This window comes from Oncorhynchus keta, chromosome 27 (genome assembly GCF_023373465.1).
Source record: "Oncorhynchus keta strain PuntledgeMale-10-30-2019 chromosome 27, Oket_V2, whole genome shotgun sequence".
Classification (NCBI taxonomy): domain Eukaryota; kingdom Metazoa; phylum Chordata; class Actinopteri; order Salmoniformes; family Salmonidae; genus Oncorhynchus; species Oncorhynchus keta.
Window position 1 is genome coordinate 25,949,587 of NC_068447.1, and position 18,115 is coordinate 25,967,701.

The 18,115-nt window shown below is 44.1% G+C and overlaps 1 protein-coding gene and 2 long non-coding RNA genes across 13 annotated transcripts in view; 1 reads left to right on the plus strand and 2 right to left on the minus strand.

The window, feature by feature from the left end:
• Positions 1 to 4,731: 4,731 nt before the first annotated feature.
• The window catches only part of LOC118359662 (bromodomain adjacent to zinc finger domain protein 2A-like), a 44,350-nt gene continuing 30,966 nt past the window's right edge, over positions 4,732 to 18,115 (minus strand). For all 11 annotated transcript variants that reach the window (XM_052482030.1, XM_052482036.1, XM_052482039.1 and 8 more), the window contains 6 exons: positions 17,431 to 17,714; positions 17,107 to 17,242; positions 16,684 to 16,830; positions 16,019 to 16,290; positions 15,687 to 15,830; positions 4,732 to 7,614 (listed from right to left, as the gene is read on the minus strand). In XM_052482030.1, the coding sequence (XP_052337990.1) occupies positions 7,455 to 7,614; positions 15,687 to 15,830; positions 16,019 to 16,290; positions 16,684 to 16,830; positions 17,107 to 17,242; positions 17,431 to 17,714 (1,143 nt within the window). In that variant the 3' untranslated portion in view covers positions 4,732 to 7,454. The remainder of the gene's footprint in view (positions 7,615 to 15,686; positions 15,831 to 16,018; positions 16,291 to 16,683; positions 16,831 to 17,106; positions 17,243 to 17,430; positions 17,715 to 18,115) is intronic.
• Positions 8,929 to 12,805, plus strand: LOC127912504 (uncharacterized). Its single transcript, XR_008082961.1, has 6 exons — positions 8,929 to 9,058; positions 9,811 to 10,310; positions 10,353 to 10,680; positions 11,261 to 11,550; positions 11,593 to 11,632; positions 12,686 to 12,805. It is a non-coding gene; the product is annotated as an uncharacterized LOC127912504 (long non-coding RNA).
• On the minus strand, positions 8,984 to 12,824 carry LOC127912505 (uncharacterized). Its single transcript, XR_008082962.1, has 4 exons — positions 12,746 to 12,824; positions 10,697 to 10,820; positions 9,117 to 9,744; positions 8,984 to 9,076 (listed from the first exon to the last, which is right to left on the minus strand). It is a non-coding gene; the product is annotated as an uncharacterized LOC127912505 (long non-coding RNA).

Genomic DNA, 18,115 nt, shown 5'->3' on the forward strand with positions numbered 1-18,115 from the left:
CAGCTGTGACACATTGGGGTGGCAGGGTACCCTAGTGGTTAGAGCATTGGACTAGTAACCGGAATGGTTGCAAGTTCAAACCCCTGAGCTGACAAGGTAAAAATCTGTCATTCTGCCCCTGAACAGGCAGTTAACCCACTTCCTAGGCTGTCATTGAAAATTAGAATTTGTTCTTAACTGACTTGCCTAGTTAAATAAAGGTAAAATTGAAAATATTCCTGAAACTGAGACCAGAAGCAAGCTACCTGAAGGCAATACCAAATTAAGTGGTTTATTGATTCTGTATCCTCACAACGAAATCTGCAGAGCTTTGATGATTTTATGCCCCAAATATTCAACATATTGTTGGTGGCAAGAATTTTACATTATTTATTAAGTCCTGAATCTTGCATTGTTTTATATATCAACTCATACACCCCGTACTATGGAATTGGTACATCAAAAATCTCTTCCCAACTCTTTTTCAATCTGTATGGCACAGTTGTCAACATCCTGGTCCTCAAATGAAACGGGTATACTTTCCTATTTATGCTATTTTTATTCCTCTGCCAGTTTTGATCCTTTATATTGGGCAAACAGACCAGTTCCCTACCTCCTCCCGCTGCCACCTGTCTCCTCCATTTTTGGGGTAATGCAGACCTTTCCGTACAATTATTGTAACTCCATGAAAGACATAACTCTACCATTCCAATTTATAATATAAGAACAAAATACCATTTTCAAACATCTTTCCCATAAATACAGGTATTTTATCAACCAGCACATTTGAGTTCAGCCATAATATTTATTGTAATATTTGTTCTATCTTTTCAGGGGGAGGAAATTTAAACTGTAGCCAGCTTTGCAATGCTTGTTTGAAAAAGAGATGCTTTGAAAACAGTATCATTTACAATGAATCTAAAATGAGACATGGCAATCTGCACAAAGGCAAAAAGGCAATGTTTCTTAGTAATCTACTTGAGAACCATTTAGAGTTCAAGTCAAACTTTTGAATAAGTGAAGCTTTTAGAGGTTTAGTGCTTTTGTATTTAATCATCTCAACCCACCCAATTCCTATTCATCAGGAGTAGGCAGCTCCATAAGGAGGTGAGTAAAACAGATTTGACTAAGGAGTTAATCAGGGCAATTTTTCCAATAATAGACAGGTATTTTTCCCTTTCATGGTTGCAGGATATTTTCTATTTTAAGTTTTCTATTGAAATTCATTGTGGAAAGCTCTTTTATATCTTTAGTGATTTGAATACCAAGCATGTCAACTTCACCGTCAGCCCATTGTATAGGTAAACTGCAGGGTAATGTAAAAGTTGCTTTTTTAAAAGATCTAATACATAATATTGTACACTTATCATAATGAACTTTTCTGGATTCTGGACTAAAACCTATCTAGATTGTCAATGAGACATTGCAGAGATCTAGCTTGCGGACTTAATATAAAACTTGAGTCATCAATACATGGACACCTTTGTTTTTAAGCGTTGGATTTCTAATCCTCTAATGTTGTTATTGGATCTGATTTTAATAGCTAGCATTTCGATGGTCATAACGAATAGATATGGTGACAGTGGACAGACTTGTTTAACTCCTGTTGATCATTTAAAACTCTCTGAGAAGTAGCCGCTATTTACTATTTTACACCTGGGGTTGCTGTACATTATTTTTACCCATTTTATAAGAGAATCACCGAAATTGAAAAAATCCAGGCATTTCTAAATAAAATCCAGTCTTACTTTATCAAAGTCCTTTTCAAAATCCAATATAAATATCAGGCCTGGCTTTTTAGATGTTCTATTATTTCTAGTAGTTGTCGTATATTATCTCCAATGTATCGTCCATGTAAAAAACCTGTTTGATCAGGGTGAACAATACCTGGTAAAACTATTTTTAATTCTGAGTGCTGAATGCATTTCACTAGTATTTTTTGTATCACAACATTGAAGTGTAAGGGGCCTCTAGTGTTTTACATAGACGGGATCTTTATATTTGCCATCTGGGTCTTGATTTATTAATATTGAAATCATACTTTACTGCTGAGTACCTGACAGACTACCATTTCTATAGGAGACTCACCTCTCGCATGGAACTATCATGTCTATAGATATGGCTTTTATCTCATTTCTTTAGATTTAAGTTCCCTCTCCTCCTTATTTGGATATTTTCCGTAGTATTAGTTGAATCGGAACGATGATCAATACTGCCACAATTCATATGACCAATCCAGTTATCTTGCGCATTCCCTTGCTGTCTCCCCACGCCTAGTATTTTTACAAGATCACCGTCCTATTTCCCAGTACCTATTTAATATCCCGTCTTAATCTCGGGCGGGTGTGCCTCTCATGATTAAGTTTAGTTTATTTACGGTAGTGCACATTACCACAGGTTATTTTCGAACCTGCTTCAGTGTATATCGGTTGTACAAAACCCAGTGTATGATGGTCATACAAACCCAGTGTATATCGATTATACAAAACCCAGTGTATGATGGTCATACAAACCCTGTGGGAATAGCAATGCTCCCATTATTGATGAATTCTGAAAATTTCAGAACATCAATTAAAGAGCTCAAATCCCCCCAGAATCGAGAATAAAGGCTACTTTACCTGCTGCCGGCTGGGAAAACATTGTTCGTTTGAATCTAGTCACCTTCCCTGTACTCCGTGATAATACGCAGGCCTGTTTTAATTTTAACCTCAATTCAGAGGTCAGGTTTTTAGTAAAACGAGTCAAAAACTCGTCCGTGCACGATTTTCAGCGTACTACCTCCAGATAACAGGGAGGAGGGGTATTTAGATCCGGGATCGAAGGACCAAATTGTTAGTGGAATTTTAAATTCCTATATGTTTTGTGGCCAAAACCAAATTCTCACTCATTCTAATTCATTAATGAGTTGTAAGTTCATTAATTATGCATGAAGTAGATTGAGACCAGTCTTAAAAGCCAGGTAACAGTGTTTAATTCAAGAGAGTACTAACACATACACATTTTCCTACAGGTTATAAAACTGAAAATGACGTCAGCGTTTTCTTAGAGGCCCTATAGTTTCTCGAGTTTTCGCTCCACGCCTGAAGTCAAGGTCAGACAGTATAAATCAGCATTCTAGACAGTCTGGAGATAGTCTGTTCCTGCCACCTGGAGATTGTACAAATGAATGAACTAAGGAACAGACCTTCATTGTTACTAAACTCCTGACTACACTATATACAATTGGGAAAGGGAGCAAGAGAGAAAATTCATATGTACAGTACATTATAGCATTTGGACTAGTCCGTTCTGATTGGAATGTATACATAATTAGTCATTTCAACCATAATTTCCTCCAACACCAAGGCACTCTTCATATAATTAATATGCCTTTATTAGTATGTCATGTTCAATAGAAACAAGTTTTTTTTAAACCGACGAGTTTTGGCTGCATGGCCTTCGTCAGGGAGTACAAAAAAAAAGGAATACAATGTCCTCTTTTGAACAGCTTTTCCAATTAGCCCTAATTGGAAGAGGGAATGGTAACAAAATTGATTGGACACACCTAGTAAACAATACTATACACATTGAAAGGTGAAATACTATAGCTATGTTATCATAGAAATACAACTCCAAGCTAGAAGTATCAGAACACTAAAAGGTAGTTCTAACCTTAAATATGACTGGGAGAAGTGTCAAGAATAAGAAAGCAATATATTCCATAGTACACTAGAACACAGCAAAACATGAACAGTCGAACCATAGCTGAGGGCAATTGAGCAAAATGTCCACTAGATGACAGCAAATGGACCCATCACGACCCTACAGGAAGGGTGAGAAATCCATATCTTAATTTAAACCAGGGTATTTAGTGGCCTGTAGTTTGTAAATCCATATCTTCATTTAAACCAGGGTATTTAGTGGCCTGTAGTTTGTAAATCCATATCTTCATTTAAACCAGGGTTTTTAGTGGCCTGTAGTTTGTAAATCCATATCTTCATTTAAACCAGGGTATTTAGTGGCCTGTAGTTTGTAAATCCAAAAACGTTCCCTTTGGTTTAACTGTTTAAGACGGTCCCCTTTTCTAATAGAGGCCGGAATATGATCAATACCCATAGCTTGTAGGGAGGCAGGGTTGCCATGGTGTAAGGACTTGTAGTGCCTTGCCATGGGGTAGTCTTCATTACCTACCCGTATGGCATACTTGTGTTCCGCTAAGCAGTCTTGAAGTCGTGTCTTTGTCCGTCCAATGTAGAACACCTTGCACTGTGGACATTCCAATCTATAGATGACATGAGTGGTTTTACAGTTAATGAAATGCTTGACGTAATACTCCATTTTGGAAGCCGTGTCAACAAAATACTTATTCTGTGCAATATTACTGCAATGGTTGCAATGGTTACATTTAAAAGAGACCTTGGGTTGGTGGTCAAGACAAGTTTTTTGAGAGTCACCCAGAAGATAACTGTCCATAGGTGTCTTAAAACCGTTTTTTGCTTTGTCATTATTGGGTATTGTGTGTAGAATGATGAGGGGGGAAAACGAGTTAATCCATTTTAGAATAAGACTGTAACGTAACAAAATGTGAAGGGGTCTGAATACTTTCCGAATGCACCGTATATAGGGTTGTCTGTGAATGGGTGTACAGCACCGCTCTCCATTCAGGCTACTTACTGTACTAGCTTGCTGGTTCCTATAATTCTTATTGGATGTCCTACTTCTGTGATTTAATAAAAAGGAGAATGAAATGAGGACCCAGGGACAGTTCCAGAGTGTAGTCTCTACTAGATGTGGTTTTTATTCAACTAACAGTACATTCTACAGATGCACACGTGTTACATCACCAAGATACAACATGGTCTTGTAATACCTCTTAAAAATTATATTGGTCCTAAAAATATAGAAAGGAACAAATGTAGTCACAAAAACTGTACATTATGAAAAATTCACTTAACACCAGATTTGGTTTTAATTCATGTCTTTTAGTTCGTTTTTTTTATATAGAAAAAGGAATGTCCCTTTTGTGAAGAAAGGAACACAAAAATTAATTTCCTATTGACCAGTTTGAGTTGTGTAAGAAACCACGCTTTAAATAAAACCCGGATTGTGAAGTATCGTCATGCCGCCTTCATACCTTTCCCATAACACACCAACCATGCCACGCTAGAGTACCACAGTAGGAGTCATAATACCCAGAAAACCTAGCGGTCAAACAGGGAAATGGTTCCAATCATTTTCCCACCATTAATATTTTTCCCATAGGGGATTTTAGAAACTGTGTTTCTAAAACTGTGTTTCATTTAGGCTTACCCTGGGGTGACATTTCAATTACCTTCTAAAATCTCTCAGACAAGGTGACTTTTATCAATTGTATTTACCCCCCCAAAATGAATTGCTAATTAGGCTATCAAAAATAACTACAAATGCCATGATGATCTGGACGAGACCGCCAAATTGAGGCAAAGGTAAGAAAACCTGGATTAACTCATGTTTTCTAAATGTGGTATTGTGTAAATTGGCTACATTAGATTAAAAATTGACAATTCTGTGAACCGTCTCGTGCAAGTTTTAAATTAACAATACCTGTTACTAAAGGTGTCAGCTAGCGATGACATGCAGGGCTTTGTCGTTTTGCATCTACTCTGATGCGAATTAGCATTTTCAAATCAGAGTAAAAAGAGAAAAATATATTAATAAAAAAAGTCACCTTGTCCGAGAGAGACTTACATGGTTATGAAAATGTCACACCTAGGTAAGCCTACACAAAACACAATGCTTACTTTAAGTGTTTTTCCCCATATTAGAACAATTTACGGTGGAAAAACAATTGGAACTATTTCCCTGTTTGACCGCTAGTATTTTATGGGTATTATGACTCCTCCACTGTGGGGCACAGTGGCCACTTAAAAAACAAACAAAAGATTTATAAATGGAACATGAGCTTAGCAAAATGTGGACATACTTGTTTTGAAGGCTTTTAATCAGTAGGTGTCTAGAACAAAATGTTTCTCTTAACACACAAGTGATACCTGCGCTTAACTGTCAAGATTCAGAAACCCACAAGCAGAAGAAACCTCTCAATGCATATTTACAGTTATTCTGCAGTATTCATAAGAGTTATAGCTTCTCCCCAATTTTAAACGGTTACATCAAGTTATCAAGCTTTTATTTTTGGGGGTGTTTCTACGTTCATTTGAAATTGATGAGACTGAACATTTCCAGTGTTAAACAAATTCCTATGAAGGTCCTTTAAATTTAGTGAGAAAACAAATGCATTGTAAGAAATATTGAGTGACAATTTTCTGTAAAATCAAAACAATTCTTCCCATGAACGGGTGTCACTAAAAAAACGTGACATCATTTTGTTTGCGAACAGTCAACCAATAAGATTTCAGCAGCCTGCTAGCTTTCTGCACAATTTGACCAATATGGTAAAGAGCTGCAACACAAAGCAAACCGCATTTAATAATGGCGGTAGCGTCATTTCAGTTCTATTGACACCATCTATGAACACACCACACCTGACGATTCCCGTTGCTGTGACTACCGGTCTTAGTTGTCATTATGGAGCAGAAAAAAAAACAGAAAAAAACAGGACAGAAAAGAAAATACACTAAAGCCCCCAGTTTCTGAAACCAGTGACCTTCACAAAGCAGCAGGAGTGTGGGTGTGTATGAGTTAGGTCAGGGGTTGTTACACAATGTAAGTCTTCAGGGGGAAAAACAAAAACAAACACTCCTTTCCATTTTGTTTTACTGGCCTTTTCATAAATCGTCTAGACATCTCAACTATATAGTCTGTACACATTCACTACAAGCTATTGCTATTAAATAATCCCAGCTATTGTACTCTATATATATATACACATATATAGAATATATAATAAAAATATAGTGAGAAAAATTGCTTCAGGCATAAGACCATACTACATTTCCATTGAACAGTTAAAAGAGGGTCCAATCCCAAAGTGTTTGAGTTCAGAGAGGACCTTAGGGTTATGATCTATATGGTGGAAACGAGGTCAGAGCATGTCCGGTCTGCAGTGACACATTGGTCTGGCAGACCTCCTGTTGCGGTCAGAGGGCAGAGTTTGAGAACCCAATCCGCTCAGGGCCTCAGACCCTCCTCCCGCCCCCAGAGGAAGGGATGGACGAATACCGTGGCCTTATGAGACAAGGGGTGTGGCTTAGGAGATAACATGACAACAGGAAAATTCCAAACAGGTGTCTAGGAACAGAAGGGAGGGTGCAGAGGGAAGAAGAGAGCTCAAACATCCCCCTCTGTCGTCGAGAGAATTTCAAGCCAACGGTTGAGGTTTTAAAAAAGGTGAAGCAGAGAAAGGGAAAAACAAGAAGAGACAAATATCCAAATCTATACATAGATCTATACATATATGTATACAGCGAGCCGGAGGATTCTCCGGCCCAGACAGTCTTCGTAGTAACGGGGAGCGTAAGCATTAGCCAATGGGTGACCCTGCCCCCAGCACAAGAGTCCTATTGGTCTTTGCTCGCGTAGAACTCAGCCCAGCGGTTCTCGAAGAAGCGCTTCATGGAGTGTCCAGCCATGCCCACCTCTGACGTGTCCTCGTTGAACAGCTCGCAGTTGTTGAACACCAGATGGGCGTCTGCTGCAAACTCCTCACAGCTGCAGTACCTGGAGAGCAGAGAAGAGAACAACCGGTCAAATATAAGCGTACACATTTTCCGTAACATTGTTGAAAATGAAAGGAACCGGCCTCATTATGGAAGTTTGGGTCATGTTGTAGACCCAGTTTTACTATCCTTGTGGGGACCCAGTGTTGTAGTAGTCAAGACCACATATTGAGTGTCTCGGTCTTGTCTCGGTGTTATTTGCATCTCTGTCTTGACTTGGTCTCGGGATAGTGAGCACTCGTAATTTCTTGAGACCAGCCAAAACCAGTGGAGTAAAAAAAACTCATAATTAACAGCTTCCATTCATTCAGCGCATAAAACTGCTTCCTGGGGCCAAATATATACACTCCTTTCTTGAAACGATATCTGCAACTGCTCCGCCCACAACCGTAAGGCTCTCCAGAGGGTAGTGAGGTCTGCACAACGCATCACCGGGGGCAAACTACCTGCCCTCCAGGACACCTACACCACCCGATGTCACAAGAAGGCCATAAAGATCAAGGACAACAACCACCCGAGCCACTGCCTGTTCACCCCGCTATCATCCAGAAGGCGGGGTCAGTACAGGTGCATCAAAGCTGGGACCGAGAGACTGAAAAACAGCTTCTATCTCAAGGCCATCAGACTGTTAAACAGCCACCACTAACATTGAGTGGCTGCTGCCAACACACTGACTCAACTCCAGCCACTTTAATAATGGGAATTGATGGGAAATGATGTAAACTATATCACTAGCCACTTTAAACAATGCTACCTAATATAATGTTTACATACCCTACATCATTAATCTCATATGTATACATATATACTGTACTCTATATCATCTACTGCATCTTTATGTAATACATGTATCACTAGCCACTAACTATGCCACTTTGTTTACATACTCATCTCATATGTATATACTGTACTCGATACCATCTACTGTATCTTGTCTATGCCGCTCTGTACCATCACTCATTCATATATCTTTATGTACATATTCTTTATCCCCTTACACTTGTGTCTATAAGGTAGTAGTTTTGGAATTGTTAGAGAGATTACTTGTTGGTTATTACTGCATTGTCGGAACTAGAAGCACAAGCATTTCGCTATGCTCGCATTAACATCTGCTAACCATGTGTATGTGACAAATAAATTTGATTTGAGACAGGTTTGCGAAGTGGTGAAACTATAGGCCTCCAGTGTGTGACAGGTTAGTAGGGTGGTGAAACTATAGGCCTCCAGTGTGTGACAGGTTAGTACAGTGGTGAACCTATAGGTCCTCCGTGTGTGACAGGTTAGTACAGTGGTGAACCTATAGGTCCTCCGTGTGTGACAGGTTAGTACAGTGGTGAACCTATAGGTCCTCCGTGTGTGACAGGTTAGTGGTGGTGTACCTATAGGCCTCCAGTGTGTGACAGGTTAGTACAGTGGTGAACCTATAGGTCCTCCGTGTGTGACAGGTTAGTACAGTGGTGAACCTATAGGTCCTCCGTGTGTGACAGGTTAGTAGTGGTGAACCTATAGGTCCTCCGTGTGTGACAGGTTAGTGGTGGTGTACCTATAGGCCTCCAGTGTGTGACAGGTTAGTAGGGTGGTGAACCTATAGGTCCTCCGTGTGTGACAGGTTAGTAGGGTGGTGTACCTATAGGTCCTCCGTGTGTGACAGGTTAGTAGGGTGGTGAACCTATAGGTCCTCCGTGTGTGACAGGTTAGTAGGGTGGTGAACCTATAGGCCTCCAGTGTGTGACAGGTTAGTAGGGTGGTGTACCTATAGGCCTCCAGTGTGTGACAGGTTAGTAGGGTGGTGAACCTATAGGCCTCCAGTGTGTGACAGGTTAGTAGGGTGGTGAACCTATAGGCCTCCAGTGTGTGACAGATTAGTAGGGTGGTGTACCTATAGGCCTCCAGTGTGTGACAGGTTAGTAGGGTGGTGAACCTATAGGCCTCCAGTGTGTGACAGGTTAGTAGGGTGGTGAACCTATAGGCCTCCAGTGTGTGACAGGTTAGTAGGGTGGTGAACCTATAGGCCTCCAGTGTGTGACAGGTTAGTAGGGTGGTGAACCTATAGGCCTCCAGTGTGTGACAGGTTAGTAGGGTGGTGAACCTATAGGCCTCCAGTGTGTGACAGGTTAGTAGGGTGGTGAACCTATAGGTCCTCCGTGTGTGACAGGTTAGTAGGGTGGTGAACCTATAGGCCTCCAGTGTGTGACAGGTTAGTGGTGGTGTACCTATAGGTCCTCCGTGTGTGACAGGTTAGTAGGGTGGTGAACCTATAGGTCCTCCGTGTGTGACAGGTTAGTAGGGTGGTGAACCTATAGGTCCTCCGTGTGTGACAGGTTAGTAGGGTGGTGAACCTATAGGTCCTCCGTGTGTGACAGGTTAGTAGGGTGGTGAAACTATAGGCCTCCAGTGTGTGACAGGTTAGTGGTGGTGTACCTATAGGTCCTCCGTGTGTGACAGGTTAGTAGGGTGGTGAACCTATAGGCCTCCAGTGTGTGACAGGTTAGTAGGGTGGTGAACCTATAGGTCCTCCGTGTGTGACAGGTTAGTAGGGTGGTGAACCTATAGGCCTCCAGTGTGTGACAGGTTAGTAGGGTGGTGAACCTATAGGTCCTCCGTGTGTGACAGGTTAGTAGGGTGGTGAAACTATAGGCCTCCAGTGTGTGACAGGTTAGTAGGGTGGTGAAACTATAGGCCTCCAGTGTGTGACAGGTTAGTAGGGTGGTGAAGCTATAGGCCTCCAGTGTGTGACAGGTTAGTACAGTGGTGAACCTATAGGTCCTCCGTGTGTGACAGGTTAGTGGTGGTGTACCTATAGGCCTCCAGTGTGTGACAGGTTAGTGGTGGTGTACCTATAGGTCCTCCGTGTGTGACAGGTTAGTGGTGGTGAACCTATAGGTCCTCCGCGTGTGACAGGTTAGTACAGTGGTGAACCTATAGGTCCTCCGTGTGTGACAGGTTAGTACAGTGGTGAACCTATAGGTCCTCCGTGTGTGACAGGTTAGTGGTGGTGTACCTATAGGCCTCCAGTGTGTGACAGGTTAGTACAGTGGTGAACCTATAGGTCCTCCGTGTGTGACAGGTTAGTGGTGGTGTACCTATAGGCCTCCAGTGTGTGACAGGTTAGTGGTGGTGAACCTATAGGTCCTCCGTGTGTGACAGGTTAGTACAGTGGTGAACCTATAGGCCTCCAGTGTGTGACAGGTTAGTACAGTGGTGAACCTATAGGTCCTCCGTGTGTGACAGGTTAGTAGTGGTGAACCTATAGGCCTCCAGTGTGTGACAGGTTAGTACAGTGGTGAACCTATAGGTCCTCCGTGTGTGACAGGTTAGTAGGGTGGTGAACCTATAGGCCTCCAGTGTGTGACAGGTTAGTAGGGTGGTGAATCTATAGGTCCTCCGTGTGTGACAGGTTAGTAGGGTGGTGTACCTATAGGCCTCCAGTGTGTGACAGGTTAGTGGTGGTGAACCTATAGGTCCTCCGTGTGTGACAGGTTAGTAGGGTGGTGAACCTATAGGTCCTCCGTGTGTGACAGGTTAGTAGGGTGGTGAACCTATAGGTCCTCCGTGTGTGACAGGTTAGTAGGGTGGTGAACCTATAGGTCCTCCGTGTGTGACAGGTTAGTAGGGTGGTGAACCTATAGGCCTCCAGTGTGTGACAGGTTAGTGGTGGTGTACCTATAGGTCCTCCGTGTGTGACAGGTTAGTAGGGTGGTGAACCTATAGGCCTCCAGTGTGTGACAGGTTAGTGGTGGTGAACCTATAGGTCCTCCGTGTGTGACAGGTTAGTAGGGTGGTGAACCTATAGGCCTCCAGTGTGTGACAGGTTAGTAGGGTGGTGAACCTATAGGTCCTCCGTGTGTGACAGGTTAGTAGGGTGGTGAAACTATAGGCCTCCAGTGTGTGACAGGTTAGTAGGGTGGTGAAACTATAGGCCTCCAGTGTGTGACAGGTTAGTAGGGTGGTGAAACTATAGTCCTCCAGTGTGTGACAGGTTAGTGGTGGTGTACCTATAGGTCCTCCGTGTGTGACAGGTTAGTAGGGTGGTGAACCTATAGGTCCTCCGTGTGTGACAGGTTAGTGGTGGTGAACCTATAGGTCCTCCGTGTGTGACAGGTTAGTGGTGGTGAACCTATAGGTCCTCCGTGTGTGACAGGTTAGTAGGGTGGTGAACCTTAGGCCTCCGTGTGTGACAGTGGTGAACCTATAGGTCCTCCGTGTGTGACAGGTTAGTGGTGGTGAACCTATAGGTCCTCCGTGTGTGACAGGTTTAGTGGTGGTGAACCTATAGGCCTCCAGTGTGTGACAGGTTAGTAGGGTGGTGAACCTATAGGTCCTCCGTGTGTGACAGGTTAGTGGTGGTGAACCTATAGGCCTCCAGTGTGTGACAGGTTAGTGGTGGTGAACCTATAGGCCTCCAGTGTGTGACAGGTTAGTGTGTGTGGTGGTGTCCTCCGTGTGTGACAGGTTAGTGGTGGTGTACCTATAGGTCCTCCGTGTGTGACAGGTTAGTGGTGGTGAACCTATAGGTCCTCCGCGTGTGACAGGTTAGTACAGTGGTGAACCTATAGGTCCTCCGTGTGTGACAGGTTAGTAGGGTGGTGTACCTATAGGCCTCCAGTGTGTGACAGGTTAGTACAGTGGTGAACCTATAGGTCCTCCGTGTGTGACAGGTTAGTACAGTGGTGAACCTATAGGTCCTCCGTGTGTGACAGGTTAGTGGTGGTGTACCTATAGGCCTCCAGTGTGTGACAGGTTAGTAGGGTGGTGAACCTATAGGTCCTCCGTGTGTGACAGGTTAGTAGGGTGGTGTACCTATAGGCCTCCAGTGTGTGACAGGTTAGTAGGGTGGTGAACCTATAGGTCCTCCGTGTGTGACAGGTTAGTGGTGGTGTACCTATAGGCCTCCAGTGTGTGACAGGTTAGTAGGGTGGTGAACCTATAGGTCCTCCGTGTGTGACAGGTTAGTAGGGTGGTGAACCTATAGGCCTCCAGTGTGTGACAGGTTAGTAGGGTGGTGAACCTATAGGCCTCCAGTGTGTGACAGGTTAGTGGTGGTGTACCTATAGGCCTCCAGTGTGTGACAGGTTAGTAGGGTGGTGAACCTATAGGCCTCCAGTGTGTGACAGGTTAGTAGGGTGGTGAACCTATAGGTCCTCCGTGTGTGACAGGTTAGTAGGGTGGTGAACCTATAGGCCTCCAGTGTGTGACAGGTTAGTAGGGTGGTGAACCTATAGGCCTCCAGTGTGTGACAGGTTAGTAGGGTGGTGTACCTATAGGCCTCCAGTGTGTGACAGGTTAGTGGTGGTGTACCTATAGGCCTCCAGTGTGTGACAGGTTAGTAGGGTGGTGAACCTATAGGCCTCCAGTGTGTGACAGGTTAGTAGGGTGGTGAACCTATAGGCCTCCAGTGTGTGACAGATTAGTAGGGTGGTGTACCTATAGGCCTCCAGTGTGTGACAGGTTAGTGGTGGTGAACCTATAGGTCCTCTGTGTGTGACAGGTTAGTAGGGTGGTGAACCTATAGGCCTCCAGTGTGTGACAGGTTAGTGGTGGTGAACCTATAGGTCCTCTGTGTGTGACAGGTTAGTAGGGTGGTGAACCTATAGGTCCTCCGTGTGTGACAGGTTAGTAGGGTGGTGAACCTATAGGTCCTCCGTGTGTGACAGGTTAGTGGTGGTGAACCTATAGGTCCTCTGTGTGTGACAGGTTAGTAGGGTGGTGAACCTATAGGCCTCCAGTGTGTGACAGGTTAGTGGTGGTGTACCTATAGGCCTCCAGTGTGTGACAGGTTAGTAGGGTGGTGTACCTATAGGCCTCCAGTGTGTGACAGGTTAGTAGGGTGGTGAACCTATAGGTCCTCCGTGTGTGACAGGTTAGTAGGGTGGTGAACCTATAGGTCCTCCGTGTGTGACAGGTTAGTGGTGGTGAACCTATAGGTCCTCTGTGTGTGACAGGTTAGTAGGGTGGTGAACCTATAGGCCTCCAGTGTGTGACAGGTTAGTGGTGGTGTACCTATAGGCCTCCAGTGTGTGACAGGTTAGTAGGGTGGTGAACCTATAGGCCTCCAGTGTGTGACAGGTTAGTAGGGTGGTGAACCTATAGGTCCTCCGTGTGTGACAGGTTAGTAGGGTGGTGAACCTATAGGTCCTCCGTGTGTGACAGGTTAGTAGGGTGGTGAAACTATAGGTCCTCCGTGTGTGACAGGTTAGTGGTGGTGTACCTATAGGCCTCCAGTAAGACAGCAGTCACACACAGCATGATGTCAAAGGATAATCAGTCCATAAAGTGACATAACCAGTAGGTCCCAATCAGAAGAATACAAAAACACAACCATTAAGAATTTCCCAATTGAAATGCAGTGCCGTGGGAAATTATTCAGACCCCTTGACTTTTTCCACATTTTGTTACAGCCTCTAAAATGGATGATATATATTTTTTAAATTCTCAGCAATCTACACACAATACCCCATAATGACAAAGTGAAAACATTTTAGAAATTTTAACAAATGTATTAAAAATACAAAACAGAAATAAGTTATTTACGTAAGTATTCAGACCCTTTGCTATGAGACTAAATTGAGCTCAGGTGCATCCTGTTTCCATTTATCATCCTTGAGTATTTAACTTGATTGGAGTCCAACTGTGGTAAATTCAATTGATTGGACATGATTTGGAAAGGCAAACAACTATCTATATAAGGTCACACGGTTGTTAGTACATGTCAGGAAAAAAAAAACAAGCCATGAGGTCGAAGGAATTGGCCGTAGATGCTCCGAGACAGGATTGTGTTGAAGCACAGATTTGGGGAAGGGTACCAAAACATTTCTGCAGCATTGAAGGTCCCCAAGAACACAGTGGCCTCAATCATTCTTAAAAGAAAGAAGTTTGGAACCACCAACTCTTCATAGAGCTGGCTGTCTGGCCAAACTGAGCAATCGGGGGAGATGGGCCTTGGTCAGGGAGGTGACCAAGAACCCGATGGTCACTGACAGAGCTCCTCTTTGGAGATGGGAGAACCATCCAGAAGGACAACCACCTCTGCAGCACTCCACTAATGTTTAAAGTGCAGATATGAAACAGACCATGATAAAAATCACATTTTTAATTCCCAGTTTATGCTACAAACCCAACTTTATAAGAGGTTTTAAAAATAGATTCCATTCTACTCAACGTTCCATGACATACACCAAGGCATTGTTGTCAGAATAGATGGATCGGAGTGTGCCAGAGCGCAGAACAAACTATGAATTTACAAACGTGCAACACCAGCTGAATATGACTGGTGTCAGTAAACGTAGGCAAGAAATATAATATTTAGTCAACAGGCTACAAGAGTTTGCTGCACTGAAAGTAAAGGGGCTGAATAATTGTTCCACCTCATGATTGTGTCCCACTTGTTGCTGATTCTTCACAAAAAAATACAGTTTTATATCTTTATGTTTGAAGCCTGAAATGTGGCAAAAGGTCGCAAAGTTCAAGGGGGCCGAATACTTTCGCAAGGCACTGTACCTGACATGATGACTCCTTGCTGTCCCCAGTCCACCTGGCCGTGCTGCTGCTCCAGTTTCAACTATTCTGCCTTATCATTATTCGACCATGCTGGTCATTTATGAATATTTGAATATCTTGGCCATGTTCTGTTATAATCTCCACCCAGCACAGCCAGAAGAGGACTGGCCACCCCACATAGCCTGGTTCCTCTCTAGGTTTCTTCCTAGGTTTTGGCCTTTCTAGGGAGTTTTTCCTAGCCACCGTGCTTCTACACCTGCATTGCTTGCTGTTTGGGGTTTTAGGCTGAGTTTCTGTACAGCACTTTGAGATATCAGCTGATGTACGAAGGGCTATATAAATACATTTGATTTGAACACTGTGGGGACCTAAAATCCTATTTTCTCTAACCCCTAAAGATAACCCTAAACTAACCCCTAAGCTTAAATAGCCTTTGTCTTTGTGGGGATGAAGGAAATGTCCCCACAAGGGAGAATTTTCGTTGTTTCACTATCCGTGAGGGCACTTCCGGTACCCACAAGCATAGTAATACAAACCCACACACAGACAGACAGAGAGAATGAGTGGCCCCCATACCCTCCCTGCAGCAGCCTCTCCCTCATGGTGAGGAAGTCCATGGGGTTCTTGATGATGCGTCGGTAGCCGGGCACCATGCGGGGGTTGACGGGCTCCAGGAAGGGCCAGGCGTCAGAATGAGACTCCATTTCCATCAGAATGATTCTACACACAAAACACACGTCAGTTAGAACTGGACTATCATCACAATCGTGAGAACATGAATCTAATGGTCTTATAGAAACCACTGGAGCAACAGGACACGATAACTCATTTGAGGAGAGTCATTTAATATCATGTTCTATAACCACTGCAACATTGTGACACTACAACTGATCTGAGGTCAGACTCACTCGCAGTAGGTGAGGTCGGGCTGGTTGCGGGTGGTCATGCGGCGGCGCTTGGCGGGTGAGAAGCCCGCTGTGCGACCTCCATCTCCAGAGTAACGGGAGGATAAGGCAGGGCCACCGTCCTTATGCCGTGTTGCTATATTAGCACCACCACCGCTGCGTTTGCTGGGCACCGCCTCTTCATCAGAACTGTCATCTTCGTACCTCCTCTTCTTCACCCGGGTCCTCTGCTTGGAGGAGCGATGGTTGCTACGTGGTGACTCACCGTCACTAGCCTTATAAACAACAAGACACAGTGAGACAGTGATGAAATTACAGCTCTGGGAGAAAGGTTAAGGAGGCCACGGGGAGCAGAAATCAGAGGGTACTGCTGTGGCAGGTTTTTGAAGTAGGTTCGGACAATATTATGGTTTAATACACTGGGGACAAAAATGTGTGTATGTGTTCATGTTGTTTCACCATATATTACTATTGTAATTATGTTGCACCATCGTGGCTTTTTGGTTGGATTTACAAAAAGTAAATCAGCGTATAGTTTCTTAATCTAAGCCAAGTTGAATGGTCTGAACAGTTCACCCTTCTGAACTCCCCCCTGGTTAGATGAGCAGTGAGCCCTGTTGTGGTCCATAAGGGTAGCCAAGCAGAGTGCAGCCCCAGTCAGTCCTCACCTTGGATACGCAGGTGGGGCAGAACCAGTCCCCCTCTGGCACCTGGGTGACCTTTGGCCTCAGGCAGTACATGTGGCAGCCACGGTCACAGCCGTCACACAACAGCAGGTACTCATCATTATCCCCCTTCCTGCACACCTGACACGTCTACAACACCACACAGACAGGAACACAGTTGTCTTTAAGGAAAATGCTCTGTTGCAGTCTTTCAGACTACGGTGCAATACTACCTGTGTTTACTGTAAGTTGCTTTGGATCAAAGGGTCTTCTCAATGATCTCATCAGCATGTCACTACTATGATATTTGCCATAGGAATGTTCTATATTCCTTGTTTCACTTACATCCATAACATTATTCCCTTCATAATAATGGTTTCCATTCTCAGTGTACATATTGAGTATTGCTACTGGGCTTGTCCCCACCACTTTGACCACAGATCTCTCCCAGGCGATGGCCTTCTCCAGCTGCAGCAGACACAGACATAGCTGGGGGGCGCTCCGACAGCGGTCCAGGGCCTGGCGCCATGTCCGCAATCTGGGGGTGATCTCACTCTCCAAACTGTGGGAAAGAGATTATAAAAATAGGTCTCAGCACAATTAAGGGCTGAAGTGAGACGAAGGTTTAAAATCACTCTGAAGAGCTTTGAGCAATTTGACCAAATACCACACAAATCTAATCCATGATATTATTAAATCACGCTCCACTCCACCCTTTCCAACCTCTGACCCCAACCCTGTCCCTCCCACCTCATGACATCCATCTGGCCCATCTGGCTCTCCTCGGGGGTGAGGGGGGCGAGACGCACCACCTCGGCCAGGTTCCAGAGGGGCTCCTTCAGGTAGCGCCGGTCGATGTTTCTCTCCAGGTTGGCCAGGCGCAGGACGGCCAGGTCCAGCGGGTGGCTGGCCACACGGGGCAGGTCTGACCACTCCTTCTTGGTCCGCACGATCCAGTCGTCCCGGGGGTCCACATCATGCTCGTAGTACTGCAGGTCGTCACGCGTGGAGTCCACCTCTGGAACTGTGTAGGGCTGAGGTGGGGAGGAGGGAGAATGACAGAAAATAGAAAATTAAAGTTCTCGACGATCAAAAAGCAGTGAAGCAAAGGACTTTGAAGCTAGAGCAAGACTTAAAAGGGTTGCGAGGTACGGCGGGCGAGGTAAGCAGTACGTGGGTAAAATCACTGGGGGAAAAAATAAATATTACAACCTGTGTTGTGATAATTGCATTGTTTGCTCTATAACCTGTTAGTTTAAATGCCTTGCGACGGTGATATTGTCTCTGCCTTTAGGCCTATATAAGAATAAATCCAACCACACCTCTGTTTCATCACAAAACGGGAGAGCAAGTTAACTGTTAACTCTGTCCGGAGAAGTCTACAAAGCATATTGTATGTAACAAACAGTTAAGTGACCTACAGCACGGTTAAGCA